We start from the raw sequence: 18,762 nt of genomic DNA on the forward strand, positions 1-18,762 counted from the left end.
TATTTCAGCCCCTCCCCTTTATTTGATTCAGGGCTTTGGAATATAAAGGAATATCTCCCCCGCCCCCGCGGCAAGTCATCCCCCTACACACACACTGACACACACAGTATTTTTAACACATGGGTACTTGAGGGCAAAACAGCAACTGAATTAACAAGAAGGTAAGAATATAAACAGGTATAGTTATGCAAATGTGCATTCACAGAAACATTTCAACACGCAACTTAACATATTCCCATCCCACATATTTCTTTCCCACTCCCTCCTCTGTCTTTAAAGCAGAGGTCACGGCTCAGGTCACAGTCATGCTTGGCCGCACAGCACAGTGCAGGCTGGCGGGACGGCAACCGCCCCACCCAGGACAGACTAAAGGGGATTGGAGGGTCCCAGGGGCTGTGGAGGCCCTGGCCTTCAGCCCAGAAGTCCAGGGGTCAGAGTGCCACAGCCAACACCTACCACCACCACCACCACCACCACCACTCTTTGCAGGAAACTTTGACAAATGTCCGTCCAGCCTTTGTTTGAAAACCTCCAGCAAAGGAGAGCCCATCACTGCACAAGGCAGACTGTTCGACTGTCAAAAAGCTCTTATAGTTAGGGATTTTTCCTTCTTTCTAGTCTAAGAGGTCATGCACACAACCTCTCTGAGGAGGGCTCTTCGCACACAATCTCCCTCCCAGGATCACTCTGCCGCCCACCATGGCACATGAGCGGCACCACTGCCAACGGCAGAGCAGGGAGCCAGAGGAGGAACTCAGTGCTTTGTGCTCCTGGCATGGCTCATTGAACAGCTTAGGCCCTGGGTGTTTAAGAGAACGTCCTCTTCACCATGAGCCCCACCACGTTTTAAGATCATCGGGAGAGGTTCATCTGCTCGTCTTCTCTGCAGCTGCCCCTGGACTTTGGAATGCGCTCCCTGTTGAAATAAGAGCCTCCCCATCTCTGGCAACTTTTTAAAAGGCACTGGAGACACATTTATTCACCCAGGCTTTTAATTAGATCTATGGTTTTAAATTTTTAATGTTGGTTTTAAATGATTTAAATGTTTAAAATATTTAGTTTTGATTTTAATTGTTTTGTTTTGTTTTGATGGCCCTGAGCCATTTTTAGAAGGGCAGTATATAAATCAAATAATGAAATAAATAAAAATAAATGAAATGGAGGGATCCCAGAGGACTTCCTCCCACCCGCCTCCCACCCTCCATACATCCCCAGAGGTTTGCACGGCCTCTTAGACAAGAAAGAGGTCTAGAAAGAGCCCCCTCCGCAAGCCAGGTGCTCTAGCTGCCCAGTTCTGTGTGTGCTCGGGCTGCAGGCCAGGGAGAAGGGTGCACTTGTGCCCTTCTGCCTGGGGAAAAGCCTGGAGGGGAGATCTTGGGCTACCCGGCGCAAGCCCAGGTAGACTGCTCATGTGAACAGTCTTTAAATCTGTTTCTTTTTCATTCCAAACTACCACTCCTAGTCCAGCCCTCAGAAGCAACAGGGGGCAAGTCCACTCCTCCTTCTAGCTGCACTTCAGTTTGAAAATGGCCTTCATATCTCCTCTTCTCTTCTCCAGGCTCCTTCAACTGGCCCTATCGACCCCCAGCACAGTACTTCCAGTGGCTGTTGCTGGTGTCTATCTTGTGGTGTGTTTTTTTTAGAATGTGAGCCCTTTGGGGACAGGGAGCCATCTTATTTATTTATTATTTCTCTGTGTAAACTGCCCTGAGCCATTTTTGGAAGGGCGGTATAGAAATCGAATTGATAATAATAATAATACCGCCTTTGTAAAGAAGCAGATGAAACCGTGGACCACCTAATCAGCTGTTGTAAAAAGATCGCACAGACTGACTACAAACAAAGGCATGACAAAGTAGCAGGGATGATACACTGGAACATCTGCAAAAAATACAAGCTACCTGTAGCCAAAAATTGGTGGGACCATCAAATTGAAAAAGTTGAAGAAAATGAAGATGTAAAAATATTATGGGACTTCCGACTACAAACAGACAAACATCTGCCACACAATACACCAGATATCACTGTAGTTGAGAAGAAAGAAAAACAAGTCAAAATAATCGACATAGCAATACCAGGGGATAGCAGAATAGAAGAAAAAGAAATCGAAAAAATCACCAAATACAAAGATCTACAAATTGAAATTGAAAGGCTGTGGCAGAAAAAGACCAAAATAATCCCAGTGGTCATTGGCGCCCTGGGTGCAGTTCCAAAAGACCTTGAAGAGCACCTCAACACCATAGGGGCCACAGAAATCACCATCAGCCAATTACAAAAAGCAGCTTTACTGGGAACAGCCTATATTCTGCGACGATATCTATAACAACCGACAATAAAATTCAGCCATCCCAGGTCCTTGGGAAGGACTCGATGTCTGGATAAAACAAACCAGTCAATAACACCTGTCTGACTGTGTAAACAAGAAATAATAACCGTTCCTCATAGGGCTTGGTTTCCAGACCCCTCACCATCTTTGTTGCTCTCCTTGGAATCCATACCAGCTGATCAATCTCCTCCTTAAAATGTGGGATCCAGAAATAGACACATTATTCCAAGTGAGACCTGACCAGCACAAAATAGAATCACATGATTATTTCTCATTATCTTAAAACATGCCCATGCCCATACTACAACTTCCCCCAAAAGCAAGTGTGCCTGCAGAAATAGCAGCACATCAAATAACAAAAAGGAGCACCAGTATTCCAGATAATTATGTAGGTTTATTGCATTATTGCGTAGTTGTCTAAATTTATTTATAACTACTAGCCAACCCGCACAGAGCATCTGGGCGCTCTTTGGGGGCATGCTGTTCCCTTCCTCCAGCCCCACTCTCTCTTGCCCCCTCCCCTCCCCCCTGCCCCACTCTCTCTTGCCCGACCCCCTCCTGCCCCACTCTCTCTTGCCCCTCCCTCCTGCCCCACTCTTTCTTGCCCCCTCCCCTCCCTCCTGCCCCTCTCTCTTGCCCCCTCCCCTCCCTCCTGCCCCACTATCTCCTGCCCCCTCCCCCTCCCTCCTGCCCCCTCTCTCTTGCCCCCTCCCCTCCCCTCCTCCCCCACTCTCTCTGCCCCCTCCCCTCCCTCCTGCCCCACTCTCTTTGTCCACCTCCCTTCTGCCCCACTCTCTTTGCCCCCTCCCCCTCCCTCCAGTCCCCTCCCCCACTCTCTTCTTCCCTGGGTTGCAGCGGACCGAAAAGTTTCCCTCTCATCCCGGACTCTGTTGCCTCCTGCCTCCGGCAGCTCTTCCATATCTGGGATGGCCAGGTCAGGCTGTCCCGCTGCCTCCCGCTTGGTCGGGCTGCCGCCACCACCGCCTCTCATATTTGGGATGGCCTGGCCACTCCAGGCCATCCTGCCGCCTCCGCCTCCTGCTCGGTCACACCGCCGCCACCTCTCATACTTGGGACGGCCTGGCCAGGCCAGGCTGTCCCGCTGCCTCCGCCTCCCACTCGGTCACGCTGCCGCCTCTCATACCTGCGACAGCCTGGCCAGGCCAAGCCGCCTCGCCACCTCCCACCACCAGGTTGGGCCGCCGCCACCGCCTCTTCCATACCTGGGATGGCCTGGCCTGGACAGGCCAGGCCATCCTGCCGCCACCGCCTCTCAGCAGTCAGCTGAGTCAAGGCCACCTCCTCTGGCCGATTTGCGGCCCGCTCACACCACCGCAATTTTTTCTTCCCCCTCTCAACTCTCGCAACTTGTCAGGCCCAGGAACTCTTGCAATGTGTCACGAGAGTTCCGCTGCCAAATTCCTCAGGACACGCTCTGGCTAAAAGAATTAATTATATAGATAGCTGCCTGTCTACATCAACCCAAGAACAGTCAACACTCCATATAATCAAATAGGTCATTATAATATAATCAAATAAGTCCAGGGATTGAATCAAGGCTTACAATGGCAGAAATGCAAGGAATCTTCCCCATCTCTTTCTCCCATTGCAGCCCCCTCAAGAAATTCTCCCAAAAAGCCACCTCTGAGAGTCAAGTGGCCCTTAGGAACAGTGTAAGATATAGCATGGGTGCTACAAGAGGAAGGGGGGAATCTTCAAAAACCAGACAGGCACCTTCTGTGAGCAGAGAAGTAAATAAAATTAGTATCTACAATGTTTTTTATTTCATCACATTACATCTTTTAGGTCTCTGATGATCCTTGTACCTCTCCTGTGATGGTTCCTAATTCCATTTTCTCTCTAAGTGTGATGCCTGAAGTGAATACTGTACTCCAAATATGGTCTTGCCCATGCTAAGTAGAGCAATATTGTTTAATCAATTCATTTGATTTCTGAGCCACTTCTCATACAACCAAGTTAAAATTATCCAGTCCTAAGCCAGAGACTAGGCTTGACTTCAGAAAATAAAAGAAATTTCATATTTATATCTGATTGTGGAGAAACCCTGTTCATGCAATTTATTTCTCTCCACAAAAGAAGAGAGAAATAATGTCTATGGTCCTTCCATATGATCAGGTGCCAGCATGGAATGCCAAGTGTGGTGTAGTGGAAGGGTGTGCTTTTTCCACCCCAAAGCAGAGAGGATGCAGGTATAATATAAACCAAGGCACCTTTTCTGGATTGAGCCTGAAATTCATCCACTTGACAAGACAAAGAATTCAAGGATAGAATTAAGAACATGTGTGAAAGAAGAGAGAGCCAGCGTGGTGTAGTGGTTAGAGTGCTGGACTAGGACCAGGGAGACCCGAGTTCAAATCCCCATTCAGCCATGATACTAGCTGGGTGACTCTGGGCCCGTCACTTCTCTCTCAGCCTAACCTACTTCACAGGGTTCTTGTGATGAGAAACTCAAGTATGTAAGTACACCGCGCTGGGCTCCTTGGAGGAAGAGCGGGATATACATGTAAAAATAAATAAATAAATCTTCCTATACTCTACATGTGACACTTTGGCACAAACCAGGAAGTACATCAGGCCTCTAGAAAAATGGGCCTAGGGTTTTTTTAATACCCATATCCATTCCTCATAATTCCTTGTTTGTCATATGGATAGACTGGAGTCAATTGAGCTAGATAATGGTGCCCATATGATTCAATACACTGAACAATTGCTTTTGAGACCCCCCAGAATCCCTGCCCAGATGTATCCTCGGAGTTCAGAATTGTTATACAGGACTGCAACCAGAAAAACAAGAGCAGCCTCGTGATTCAATCAGCAACGTATACTTCAAAATCAAATCAGAATGAACCAAGATGCCTGACTGGACATGATACAGGGTGGATGTGGTTTGGAAAACACTCAGTCTAAGGAGGCGTGGGTCAAAGGCAGAGTGTTTGATCTAAAGTGTGTGTGTGCACTCACTTTGATGTCCACTCAGTTAATTTTAGATCTCGCGCAGGTTGAATCAGACAAGCCCCACTCTGAATGCACATGTGCACATACTGCCTGGAACAAAACTCATTCCACACATAGATGGAAAAAAATTAGAGGGAACATTGATCAAAGGACAGCAAAATTTATCATATGGAGACTTCATGAAAAGCTTTAAGAATCACACATGCAAGGGAAGATTCCAAGGTCAAGACGTGAACGAATAGGACCCATGTTTAACATCTACATGAAACCTCTGGGAGAGAGCATCAGGAGATTTGGTGCAGGGTGTTATCAGTATGCTGATGATACCCAAATCTTTTTCTCCATGTTAACATCATCCGGAGAAGGCATAACCTCCCTAAATGCCTGTCTGAAGGCAGAGATGGGCTGAATGAGAGATAACTAATTGAGACTGAATCCAGATAAGACGGAGGTACTTATTGTACGGGGTTGGGACTCAGGAGATGATTTTGATCTGCCTGTTCTGGGTGCGGTCATACTTCCCCAGAAGGAACAGGTAAGCAGTCTGTGAGTGCTTTTGGACACAAACCTCTCCCTGGTGTCCCAGGTTGAGTCAGTGGCCAGAGGTGCCTTTTATCATCTTCAGATGATACACCAACTGAGTCCGTTTCTTGAGGTAAATGACTTCACAACAGTAGTACATCTGCAATTCTCGCTCTTTGTGGGGCTGCCTTTGTATGTCGTCCGGAAACTGCAGTTGGTCGAGAATGCGGCAGCCAAGTTGGTCTCTGGGTCATCTCAGGGAGACCATATCACTCCTATCTTAAAAGATCTACACTGGTTGACAATAAGTTTCCGGGGAAAATAAAAAGTCTTAGTTATAACCTATAAAGCCCTAAACAGCTTGGGCCCTGGATATTTAAGAGAACGTCTTCTTCGCTACGAACTACACCACCCATTGAGATAATCAAGAGAGGTTTGTCTGCAGTTGCCACTGGCTCGTCTGGTGGCTACTCTGGGACGGGTCTTCTCCGTTGCTGCCCCAAGGCTTTGGAACGTGCTCCCTGCTGAAATAAGAGTCTCCTCATCTCTTACAACTTTAAAAAGGCAGTCAAGAAACATTTGTTCACCCAGGCCTTTAATTAGATATTGTTTTAATAGTTTTATAATTTTTAATAGTTTTAACATCTTAAGATTTAGATTGTTGTAATGTTTTAAACTTTTTATTTGTTGTTTTTATTGTTTTGTTGTGAACCGCCCAGAGACTTGAGTTTTTGGTGTTATCCAAATATAAAAAATTAAAAATAATAATACATAATAATTTTTAAATGAGGAAGAACTCAGACAGAGTGAGGAACAAGTTGTTACCATCAGAACAACTGATGAGAAGCTGCCTTCTAAGCTTCCAGAAGACTCTCATGTATTCCTAGTAACAAATTCGGTTGCTATAACTTTCTTACAAAACTTTCTCATATTAAACAAAAACTTTTGCTTAGAATCTGCATCATATTACCCTTCTAAAATAAATGTGGTGTATGCTTATTGATAACACTGTTTCTATAATATTTCTAGAGAGAGCATAATGATAGGAATAAAATGTGAGATTAGATCAGTGTGGACTGAAGGTATAACATTGGTCTTTGTTTTGGTTGCTTTTAGATGTAAAAATAAAAATAAAATGATAGATCCATTCTTGAACTGTACCACTTCAGAATGGAGGGAGTCTTTGGAAAGTTGCCAGTCAAAGGGGAACCATATTCTTAGCTTCTCTTACTCCTCTCCCTGATATGCTAGTTTTCTGTATGTCAGACATTTTGGGAAATAGGATTCAACATGTAATCCATCATTTGGAATCTGAAGTGACACAGTCATCTGACTCACTTGGACTTGATACATTTTGCTTTGGAGGTATTTATTCCTTTCCATGTGAAACCTGAGATGATAGTACACTCCTGGGCAGAGAGACTACCATATCATCATCTATCTTTCAATGCATTCTACATGTTTTGCTTTCCATCATGATAAATTCCAGAGGGGTTAGGCAGGCAGCTGGGTTAAATCTGTTGCAGAAAAAAACAACCAAGAGCCCTGTGGCACCTGACAGACTTATTGGACATAAGCTATTGGGTAGACTAGAACTGATTAAGTGGGCTCTATCCCACCATCGTTAATTCCACCATAAGTCTGTTAGTCTCTTAGGTGCCACATGACTCTGTGTTGTTATTGTTTTGTTTTGTTACATTTATATCCCTTCTCTTCTCCAAAGAGCTCAGAAAGACATTTTATCCTCAAAATAACAAAATTTGACACCTTGAGGATTCACAGGCAATTTTGGCATGAGAAAAGTCATTATCTGGCCCACATTCCTCTTGACTGTATGGATGCTATGGAGGGATTTTGTTTAGTCAAGCAACATGTTTATTTACTTCATTTGTTTACCCAGTCCATTTTAATATGAATTTTAGAGGAAGAGAGAAGAAGGGAAGCTAGGGATATTTCCCCCCTCTTTGTTCTACCAATTTGTTTTACTTGAGCTTCATTTTCCGGCTGAGCAGAAGCTTCATTGGGCTGTATAATTTTAACACTTATGGCTGCTGCTTCTTTTTTTTAAAGGGGAGCTTAGCAGACTAACCTCTGGCATGATGACCAGGAAGAAGTCTAATGGAAGTTCTCTGTATTTGTAATGTAGCTACAATGTAGCCAGGAGTCAGCTGGTCCTCTGCTGCCCTCTGAAGGCTACGTGCTGTAACTGGCAGCCACCAAGGTTTCACAAGAACTTTCACATGCTGTTCTCTCAAACATACCAAGTGTATATAATCCCTTTATGTAATCAGAGACAATGTTCTTGATTAACAGCAAAGTGGCTTTTCTGTTGTGTGATAAGGTGCTTTCTTGCATATTTCTCCGTTTCTGGTTCCTTTAGATACAATCTTTTCTCTCTCGCTCTCTCTTTCTTTCTCTTTCTGATTTTTGTGAGTGGGGGGAACTTTTGGGGGGGTGGGGACCCAAAGGGGCAGAAAATTATATGAATAATTGTTCTTACGAAGTTTTGTTTTTCTGGTTGGAATTTTATTTCCTTGCACTCCAAATTTCTTTGGTGGTTTCTGCAGAGAACTATTCCAGGCTGTCATATTTGGCTTTTATGTAATGTAAACATCTCATGCAGCACAACAAATATTTTAGGTGTGTTTTACGCAAACAACTCAAAACCCAAATTCCTGCCTTACAACATCCCTCTGTTAATAAATGTCTGTTATGTAGCACACTCCATGATTACTCAGAAGTAAGATTTACAGTGTTCAGTGGTGTTTACTCTCAGGTAAATGTGCACAGGATTGTGGCCTTAATGATATGTATAAAGCATAGTTACTAACATTTCTCATCACACTATTCATTGTTTGGGGGGTGAGGGTAGAAATAGTTCATGCTGTTAACCAGAAGACATTCAATAAGATTCTCTTAACCAGACTTCTCTGTTTTTGCTAACATGTTTTCTCTGCCTTTGGAAACAACTTCCAAAGGGGCAGTCCTAAATCTCATCATATTGAACATTCTTGTTGAATTCATTTTCTTGGTTTGTCGCGCTAACTCAAGGCATTACCTGTCTTGATTTTTCACTGCTTTCTCCTTATCAGCATGAAACAAAAACCACCCATTTTCATAGAACCATTTACTTTGAAACCTGCACCTCCTTCCATTATATGGCATTAATTTTTTTTCTGATTCCTACTTCATCTTTCCCCATCTTCAAAATATACCTCATACGTTGTACTCCTTCAAGCCCTATTTTTTGAAATGTTGGTTGTCCTTTTAGAATTCTACAGACTCCTCAAAATCTTCATACACACTCCACAAGCTTAAAATTGATCATTATTCTTTGATGTATTAGCATATGCCATAGGTTTCTGATGAAATTATTGCTCTGGACACTTTAGGAACATGCTCTGGAACATTCTTCCCAGCCAGATTCGTTCAGCCCCCTCCCTGGCTGCTTTTAAGGCCCTTCTTAAGACCCACCTGTTTCACCAGGTGTTGGCCCTTTAATAATTTTTTTAAAATTGATAGTTGTTGATATTTCTGTTGTTCACCGCCTAGAGTCTTTGGAGGAGGTGGTATAGAAGAAGTTTCAATAAACTAAATAAATAAATAAAATGGCATTCCCCAGCATGTGGTTCTGTCATTTCCAGTGCCTCAGTTTTAACTATCAATTCTTCTCTGTCACTTATGAAATGTGGAGTGGTTGGCTGACATACCGCACAATGTGCCTTTTAACATGTGCCTTTTAACAAAATGTGTATGCAGTTGCACAAAATGCAACATCTTGTACTTGTGCAATGTTTTGTTCTTGCAAGAATTGCGCAAACACAGTTGTGCAATGGATGGCTATTATTTCCAGTGTTTCGCTTAAAGGCATGCAGAATATTATGCAGTGTGTCAGCCAGTGTTTTTATTTTTCTGTTTGCTATATTCCTGTTGTTTGTAAAATATAAAATTACAAATAAATTTTTTAAAGGAGCTTGTTTTTATATTAACTATCGTAGTCCCATCCAGAGCCAATAGCACCTTTTTCCATCTTCACTTAATAGAAAAGGATAGGGATAGCCTTGCTGTGGGAAGAAAAAAAAGTGATGTAGGGGATCTCCAGGTATGTTGGAGGATGTGCACTCTGAACAGCAGGACTCTCCATAGTTCTGAGGGGGGAATTATATCCATCGATTTTTTAACACTGTTTGTGTTTAGGATAAACATATCCATGCTCTGGGCTCCATGGAGAAAAAGCAAGATATAAATGTTAAGATAAAATTAATGTGATATGTATAACATTACATGTTTTAAAACTTCAAAGTGGCATAGGAACAGAGGTTTGTCACACCTTAATGTGATCATAGGTATCACCCAACCAGTGTCTGTGACACCAACACAAGTGTAGTAGGCACCATTGTTATCAACAGGTAATAACCCACTTCAGAGATTTAAAAGGGGGCCCGTACTTGCTCACAGTGTCCCAAGAGTGCACCTGTAAGCCCCGCCCTAGCACTAAGCCCAGAAGTCTCACCCCTGCACTAAACATGTTTACAACATTTGTCTGCAGAGAGATTCTTTCCATGATCAGAAGGCTGGTTGCTGCCCCCAATTCTGTTTATTTTATGAAGCTAGAGGAGCAGGTGCCTCTGCAGGAGCACATCAGCTGGCAAATCGGTGGGGAACCATTGGACAGTGCACCAACATGTTGGAGATCCCATCAGAGAATACCTGAGTGATGCTGAGTGAACTCCAAGAAGTTGCTGCAAGTGTTGGGCCTGGCCACCGGTATCTACACTGCTACACCAAGCCAAAGCAATAGTAATCACCCAGGCAGTCCCTGATGTTGCCACCCACATGGTGGAGTTGTACAAGTAGGCAGCGGACCTGAGAGACTTGCAGTACCCATATGCCTCCACCTCTTCAAGGAAGACCAGGGCGGGTGGACTGATGTGCAATGAGAGTGCAGCAGGGAAGAGAAGAAGAGCAGACCCAACCTAAAAGCAAGGGGAGGCACTTTACTCCAAAGCCCCTTACTCCACAGTAGACCCATAAAGAAGACATTGTCTGAAAAGTACTGAGAAATACTTCTGGCCGTCGTTTCTGATAAGCATTTCAGTTAAAGAATGAAATTATATCACAAATCCAATAGTATAGCTCTAGAGTTTCCGGAATAAAAATATGTATCCTCTTTGTTATAAAAAATATCTATGTGATGCACAAACCACTGAATTAATAGCAATGTTCCCATAGATTATTTACTTGAATTGCTTCCTGTATTTATAAGAAAGTTCTTTCTGTAACTGTAACTTTGGAACTATGGCCATACTAGTTGATAAAGAGCTGATTTTTCAATAGGTTGCACTGAAAATAAAATATACACATCAAGAATTAAGTTGTATCAATGAATGCGGTTGAAGAGCAAGGGTCTATCATGCTATACCAGAATAACTACCTTTGTTCCATCTCTTCATATAGCCTCATAGTTTGTCGATTGCCATGGAAACTGCTCAGACTCTCTGAGGTCTTTTTCCTTACATAAACATGTCAAGTGTGTCAAATAAGGAGGACTAGCTCTTGGAGGGATGTATTCAAACCCCTATTCTATGTATTTCTCTTTAAAATGACCTAGTGTTTAAGATTTAGCGACAACAATGTGCAGTACACTTTTCATAATTTTGTAGAAGAGGAAATGTTGGCAGGTACTACAGCTTGTCATACTGTATGGAGAAAATAATGATCTTAAAAGTTCTACACAAGTACAGTACTGCATGTACAAACACCTTGCTCCCCATCTGGTTGCCCTGGCGTGCAATATGCTCCTCTCTTCTAGATCCATATTACTTATTCTCCATTTACTTCCTAAATTTGCAAAAGTAATTTTGCAATTAAAGTAAATTTCCCCTTTACTTTTGTGACCTATGGTGGCTGGCTATTTATTTAGATTTATATACCACCTTTCATAAAATCATCCCAAAGCAGTTTGACCAGTTCCAAAGAGGGAACAAGCAATGATTGCTTAGCACCTTCTAGCACAGAATAGAGAGCATGTCTGAAGTGGGAGGGGCACTCCCTGAAATTCAAAGGCAACTAATCAGGTGTTCAAACGCTGGAGTACAGTAGAGTATATGGGGGCAGAAGTGATGTGAATGGCAGGAACTAGGCAATAGACAGTTTTTGTAACTGTCCAGGGAGGAGATCTGTTCTGAAAGCAAGAATTAAAGCAGAGCTGCTGTTTTGCTGACTAAGAGTAACAAGTAGCTTCTGCTTCAGCATAGCTGTGTTTTTTCAAATAGACTTAAAGAACCACTTGCATCCTTATATAATACAGAAATTGAGAAACTTCAGCTCTCTTCTGGCTAGTTCATAATTGTTTTTTATATTACATGCAAATTTCCCTGCTAGTAAAAGACACCTAAAACTACCTGAATCAAACTTTTATTGAGCTAATTATTAATTAATAATATCATTACGTATTTAGTTATTCTGGATCATGAGTGCAAAGTCAACAGAGTGCAAAGCATTATGAATAATAGTAAGGGACTCCATTTTTGTTGTTGTAAGGCTATATAAAATCTATATACTGTATAGATGACAATAATGATCTAATTTGAAAGCCAGTGTGATATCGTAGTTAGAGGGTTGACAGAGTAGTCTGACAGGGTACACTTGTATTTAAATAAATACAAAAATCATTTAAATAAATGATTAGTCAAGTGACACACTGGGTGGCTGAGTGGCAGATTGCCGTCTATCAGGCTAATCTAGTTGTAAGGGTTTTGTGAGAATAAAATGACCCCACTCCACATGTTCCATTGTAAGCTCCTTAGAGGAAAGATAGGCTATATATTTCATAAACTGTAATTTATTATTTAATATTTTATTTATTTTGTGTATTTCTGTACTGCCCAATATACACTAGAGATGTACATGAATTGTTTTTTGCCATTCAATTTGAGGTCAAATTGAATCAGTCAGATTCTATTCGAACTCCCCTCGAATCAGCTCAGATTCTATTTGAATTAAGTTCTATTTGGATTCAAATCAATCCAGGAAAAATTTAAAGGGCCAGGGGGCACCAGAGTGGGTAGGGTGGTAGTATTGGGCAACTACTACCCAAATCCCAAAGGGCAAAGTGGTGATTTTTTAGGAGTTTTTGAATTTGAAGTGGTTTTATTTTTTCTGCCAAAGGGAATATAGGGATATAAAGTGGCCTAATTACTCCCCATGAGTAGTGCCAAGGTGGTCCAAAGTGGGTTGAGGGTAGGGCACATTGGTGCCAACCACCCCCAACCCACAAGCCAGTGGGCAACTCAGGGTTTTTAAAGGAATTTTTGAAGTGTTTCGACTCTTTGGTATGTTGTGACCTTTTCTCCCTTTGAGAATCCTCCCTATGAGGATTCATTGCACACCAAAGAGTCTAAACACTTCAAAAATTCCTAAAAACTGAACTGAGTACCCCCAACCTTGTAGGTTGGCGGTAGTTGGCACATGAGTTAGGGGTAGATGGCACATGGCCACTATTTCTTCGCAACCCCAAATCCTATTTTTTGGATTTTTTTGGAGAGTTTAGACTCTTTGGTGTATAATGAATCCTCATAGGGATTCATTATGAGGAAAAGTCATAACACACTAAAGACTAAAGACGTCAAAAATCCCTTTTTAAAAAACTGAGTACCCCACTGGTTTGCAGGTTTGGAGGGTAGTGGCACCCAATGTGCCCTACCCAATCCTACTTCGGACCACCTTGGCAGTACCCACAGGGAGTAACAGGGCTTCTTTGATCCCCATTTTTCCCTATAACAGACAAAACCAAACCACTTCAAATGGGAAAAATCAAATCTCAAATCAATTCAAATTGGATCTGGGGTGATTCGATTCAAGTTTTATTTTGGCCAGGGGTGACAGGGCAGATTCGTTTCAAGCTCAAATTACTTGAATCAACCAGATTTGAGTTGAATCAATTTGACCTCGAAAAAATTTGCACATATCTAATATACGCATCTTGGGGCAGTTTATATAATGTATATCAAAATTTTAAAACACAAACAGCAATTAAAACATTAAAATAGTTAAAACAGTTTATAGATTAACTATAAACTTTAAAACTTTTTGACTAAAAGCCTGATTAAACAGGTATGTCTTCAGCTGTTTCTTAAAAGCAACCAGAGATGGGGAAGCTCTCGTTCTATTATGGAGCATGTTCCACCTATTCATGTGTAAAACTACAAAATATGTTTGTTGCCTGTATTGGTTTATAGAGCGTGCAGATTTGCCTCTGTCGTCTTAATCGAGATAGATTTGAGGGTGTGTTTTTTTAATCTGTTTTCCTTAATTGGCTATGGCTGGTATCTGTTGCATAGAATTTGAACTGTCCACCGGCTTTGCCTTCTGTGAACTCTTCAGAAATAGAATGGAGTTGTTTTTGTCTTCCATATGCTTTAAAATGATCCCGAGACTATTGTCTCAGTGTACATACAAGGACTGGAATATTTCCAAATTAAAAGTATGCAAAAGAAGATTTCTCCCTTTGAACAAAAAAGAAAAAAGAAAGTTTTCTTTTAACAGATTCTAAAAATGCCCTTTCCTGCATTTGCAGCCAGTTTCTTCAAAGGTCTCTTTGTTTGTTTTCAGGAAGAAACCCAAGACAGCTGAAAAACAGAAGGAGTCTGAGGAGAATGAGATTACGCAGACGGGTGCATACAGCGCCAAGTTGGGCCTTCCCTGCCTGAACTTTGAAACTGTCCCATCTCTTAGCCCAGCTTTCATCCATTCATCACATTCACCAACAACTCTGCAGGCACACACAGGGTCACCTGATTGTGAGTACAGTAGTGCAATTATGGGCTATAATTTCAGCATGTATGCTGAAACCTGTTCTTCTTCCCACTTGACTGTTTTCCTGTGTCATCAGAAAGACCTCTTCATTTCTTCACTCATTTGTTCTTACTGTTAGATAAGATCATATCATTGGGTTTTCAGGACATATGACTACTTCATGCAGATGGACTCTAATATTTTAAGAAGTAACTTTTCATGAATTCATTCTCACCTCCACTCTTTATTATTCATATCCTCTATTATTCATGTCAATTATTATTCATTAATTTATATAGTCCACCTCACCCTGATAGCTTTGAGCAAGTACTATATAGTGGAAAAATAGCAGCATTGCCAGTTGAAGTGAGTAGGTAAAATACAGCACATTATAAAAGCCTTTTGCCATTGGCTGAAATGTTTTAATTGAGCCAACTAAAAGCCAGTTCCACAACTACAGAGCAACCACAATTAACACTGTGGAACTCTCCTCACTTCATGGGCAGGTGGAAAATGAAGACTGCACATTTTCGATATCATGGAATGATATTGGGAAGGAGGCAATCCCTTATGTGTGTTGGTTTTCTGACATTAAGGTCCAACTATTATTTATTTATTTATTTATTTATTTATTTAACATATTTCTATACCACCCAAAACTCTGGGCGGTTTACAAAAGCAAACAAACAAAAAGTTAAAACATTAGTTAAAATAAATGACAACAGAAAACTTAAAACACTAGTTGAAACAAAACAAATGATATATTAAAAGTTAAAACATTACAATTTAAATTTTAAAACAACATTTTAAAACAATATTAAAATTGTTAAAAGAATATTTAATTTAAAGCCTGGGTGAATGGGTGCATTTTTAAAGACTTTTAAAAAGTTGTCAGAGATGGGGAGGCTCTTATTTCCGCAGGGAGCATGTTCCAAAGCTTTGAAGCAGCAGCGGAGAAGGCCCGTCCCTGATTGGCCCCAGACAAGCTAGTGGCAACTGTAGATGGACCTCTCCTGATGATCTCAGTGGGCGGTGAGGTTCATAACGGGCCTTCTCCGCTTCTGCACCTAGGCTTTGGAATGCACTCCCTTGTGAAATAAGAGCCTCCCCATCTCTGACAGCTTTTAAAAAGTCTTTAAAAATACAATTCTTCACCCAGGCTTTTAATTAATGTTGTTTCAGTGGTTTAATGCTGTTTTAAAGTATTTTTAAAATTTTAAAATGTTGTAATGTTTCTCCCCGCCCCCCATTTTTGTCTTAACAAATGTTTTATTTTGTTCTGTTGTAAACAGCCCAGAGACGTAAGTTTTGGGCGGTACAAAATTTTTTAAATAAATAAATAAATAATGAAGGGCGGTGGAGTTCATAATGAAGAAAACGTTATCTTAAATACCCAGGACCCAAGCCGTTTAGGGCTTTATAGGGTTATAACCAGCATCTTGTATTTTGCCCGGAAACTTCTTGGCAGCCAGTGTGAATCTTTCAATATGGAAGTACTATGGTCTCTCCGAGATGACTCAGAGACCAGCCTGGATGCCACATTCTGAACCAGTTGTAATTTATGGACTACACACAAGGGCAGCCCCACATAGAGCACATTGCAGTAATCCAGTCTGGAGGTTACCAGCAGATGTACCACTGTTCTGAGGTCGTTTATCTCAAGAAATGTATGCAGCTGACGTATCAGCCGAAGCTGATAGAAGGCACATCTGGCCACCATCTTAACCTGGGAGACCAGGGAGAGGCTTGGATCCAGAAGCACAGCCAGACTGTGCACTTGTTCCTTCTGGAGAAGTGTGACCTCATCCAGAACAGGCAGATCAAACTCATCTCCTGAGTTTCGACCCCACACAATTAGTACCTCCATTTTTATCTGGATTGAGTCTCAGTTTGTTATCCCTCATCCAGCCCATTACTGCCTCCAGGCAGGCATTTAGGGAGGTTATGCCCTCTCCTGATGATGTTGACATTGAGCAGTAGATTTGAGTGTCATCAGCATACTGATAGCACCCTGCACCAAATCTCCTGATGATCTCTCCCAGCAGTTTCATGTAGATGTTAAATAACATCAGAGACACTACGGAGCCCTGAGGGACACCATTAAAAAGTTCAGATTTTGAAGAACACAGCAGTCTCCAAGGGACGCCATCTGGAACCTGCCCGAAAGGTGGGAGTGGAACCACTGCAAAGCAGTACCTCCCACTCCCAAACCCCTCAGACTCTTCAGAAGGATACAATGGTCAATAGTCTTGAAAGCTGCCGAGAGGTCCCAAAGGTCTAACTTCCTCTGTCAATTCCCAATTGGAGATCATCCATCAGGCCGACAAAGGCAGTCTCCACCCCGTAGCCCGCCTGAAAGCCAGTTTGAAATGTGTCCAGGTAATCAGTTTCCTCCAAGACTGTCTGGAGCTGGGAGGCCACCACCCTCTCAATTACCTTGCCCAGCCACAGAAGGGTAGAAACAGGCCTGTAGTTGCTCAACTCTGAGGGATCCAAGGTAGGCTTCTTCAGAAGCAGTCTAATAATTGGCTCCTTAAGACAATGAGGCATCCTGCCTTCCCTCAAAGACTCATTTATTATCTCTACCAGGCCTTCTACCACAACCCCCCTGCCAGATAGTAGAAGCCATGTCAGGCAAGGGTCAAGAGAACAGGTGGTAGGTCGCACCGTTCCTAGCAGCTCACCCACATCCTCAGTATTTTGAATCAGCTCATCCAAACCACTATCTTGAATTGGGCCTCAGAAGAGTATAGTGACTGAGTGCAGACATCAGAACTTTGTGCTATCAAAAACCTATCCTGTCCCAGTCAATCATTGGCCAAGCCAGGGTTTAGCCAAGGCAGGGATCTGAGTGTAGGCAAGAGCCCCAGGCAGGCCCCAGGCTTCAGTTCCAAGAGAGAATGGGGTCATACATTTAATTATGTGACTGTAATCAATTATATAACTGTAATCTTTCTCTTCTGTTTTGGCTTGTGGCTGTAACATTAAAGAACTTGAACTTAAACTTGAATGGGGTCAGGGTTTAGAACCTTGGGCAGCTCCAAGCAGACAAGTGAGCTGGGTAGTTGTATCAAAAGCAGGAAATAATGTTGCACCAGCAAAGATCTGGATCTGAATATAGACTTTTGCAGGTAATTGAGTTGGTAGAGTGATGAATGTGGGGGGCTTTTCTGAGGCCACCAGGGGGCCACCCTCCCCCCGCTAGCCTTCCTTGTGGCAAAAATCGCCTGGTTTGGGCGTTCTTCAGCCCTTTACAGGCCTTTCCCCTGCCATGGTGGCCATTTTGGAGGCTGCCGCGCATGCACAAAGGGCCCCTGTGTGGCCGGGTCAAGACCCAGGCCATGCAGAGGCCCAGTGTGCATGTGCAGCGGTCTCCAAAATAGCCAATGTGAGGGGGGAAGGCCCAGAAAGGGCCAAAGAATGCCCGTACTGGGCAATTTTTGCTGCAAAGAAGGCCAGCAGATGAACTTCCATTGACAAACCATGCCCCCCTCCCCATGGCCTTAGAGAAGCCACCCCGAGGGTATAAGTCCTAAAAAAAAAATTAATTTGACTCACAAACCCCACTGAACTGAACTTGGGTGGGGGGGTTAATGGAGGGCAAAACCGAACTGGCTCAATCCTGTTCAGGTCCAGTTTGGACTCAAACTGAACTGGGCCAGCCGGTTTCGTTCACACCCCTAATCCAAACTTCTGCTGTTTCACTAAGGGCACATACTGTTCTTCTGCAATACTGTTTCTGGTCAGCAGGTGGCTGTTGAACTCTTTCTCTTGTGCAAGAGGAAAGAGAAGTTATAGTCATAAGTTTGCATTCACAACTAAGCCTTTTTTGTGGCGGGTGCCGGGGGGGATTGGCTTGAAATCAAGATATGCAATTAAATTTAGCTTCCCACAAAAATTGTCCATTTGGAGATTCTTTTCCTCAACCTGGCCACCATGGAGAAATTGTCCAGGAGATTTCAAATAAGACCATCTGATCTTACAAAACCGTAAAACATAGCACAAACTAATATATCATTGAACAATCTCTGCAGCTGTGATAAGGGACAGTGCAGCTCCCAAAAAGTCTTCAAAAGCAACCACACTTAAAATTTATTGTAGTATTTGATCCCTAGAACCCCAATCAAAATAATTTCCACTTT

At 42.5% G+C, this 18,762-nt stretch overlaps 1 protein-coding gene across 19 annotated transcripts in view; it reads left to right on the forward strand.

The window, feature by feature from the left end:
- Positions 1 to 18,762, forward strand: part of ZBTB20 (zinc finger and BTB domain containing 20) — an 852,388-nt gene that overhangs the window by 797,219 nt on the left and 36,407 nt on the right. For all 19 annotated transcript variants that reach the window (XM_053309295.1, XM_053309299.1, XM_053309297.1 and 16 more), the window contains one exon: positions 14,438 to 14,625. In XM_053309295.1, the coding sequence (XP_053165270.1) occupies positions 14,438 to 14,625 (188 nt within the window). The remainder of the gene's footprint in view (positions 1 to 14,437; positions 14,626 to 18,762) is intronic.

This window comes from Hemicordylus capensis, chromosome 3 (genome assembly GCF_027244095.1).
Source record: "Hemicordylus capensis ecotype Gifberg chromosome 3, rHemCap1.1.pri, whole genome shotgun sequence".
In the NCBI taxonomy this organism is placed as follows: Eukaryota; Metazoa; Chordata; class Lepidosauria; order Squamata; family Cordylidae; genus Hemicordylus; species Hemicordylus capensis.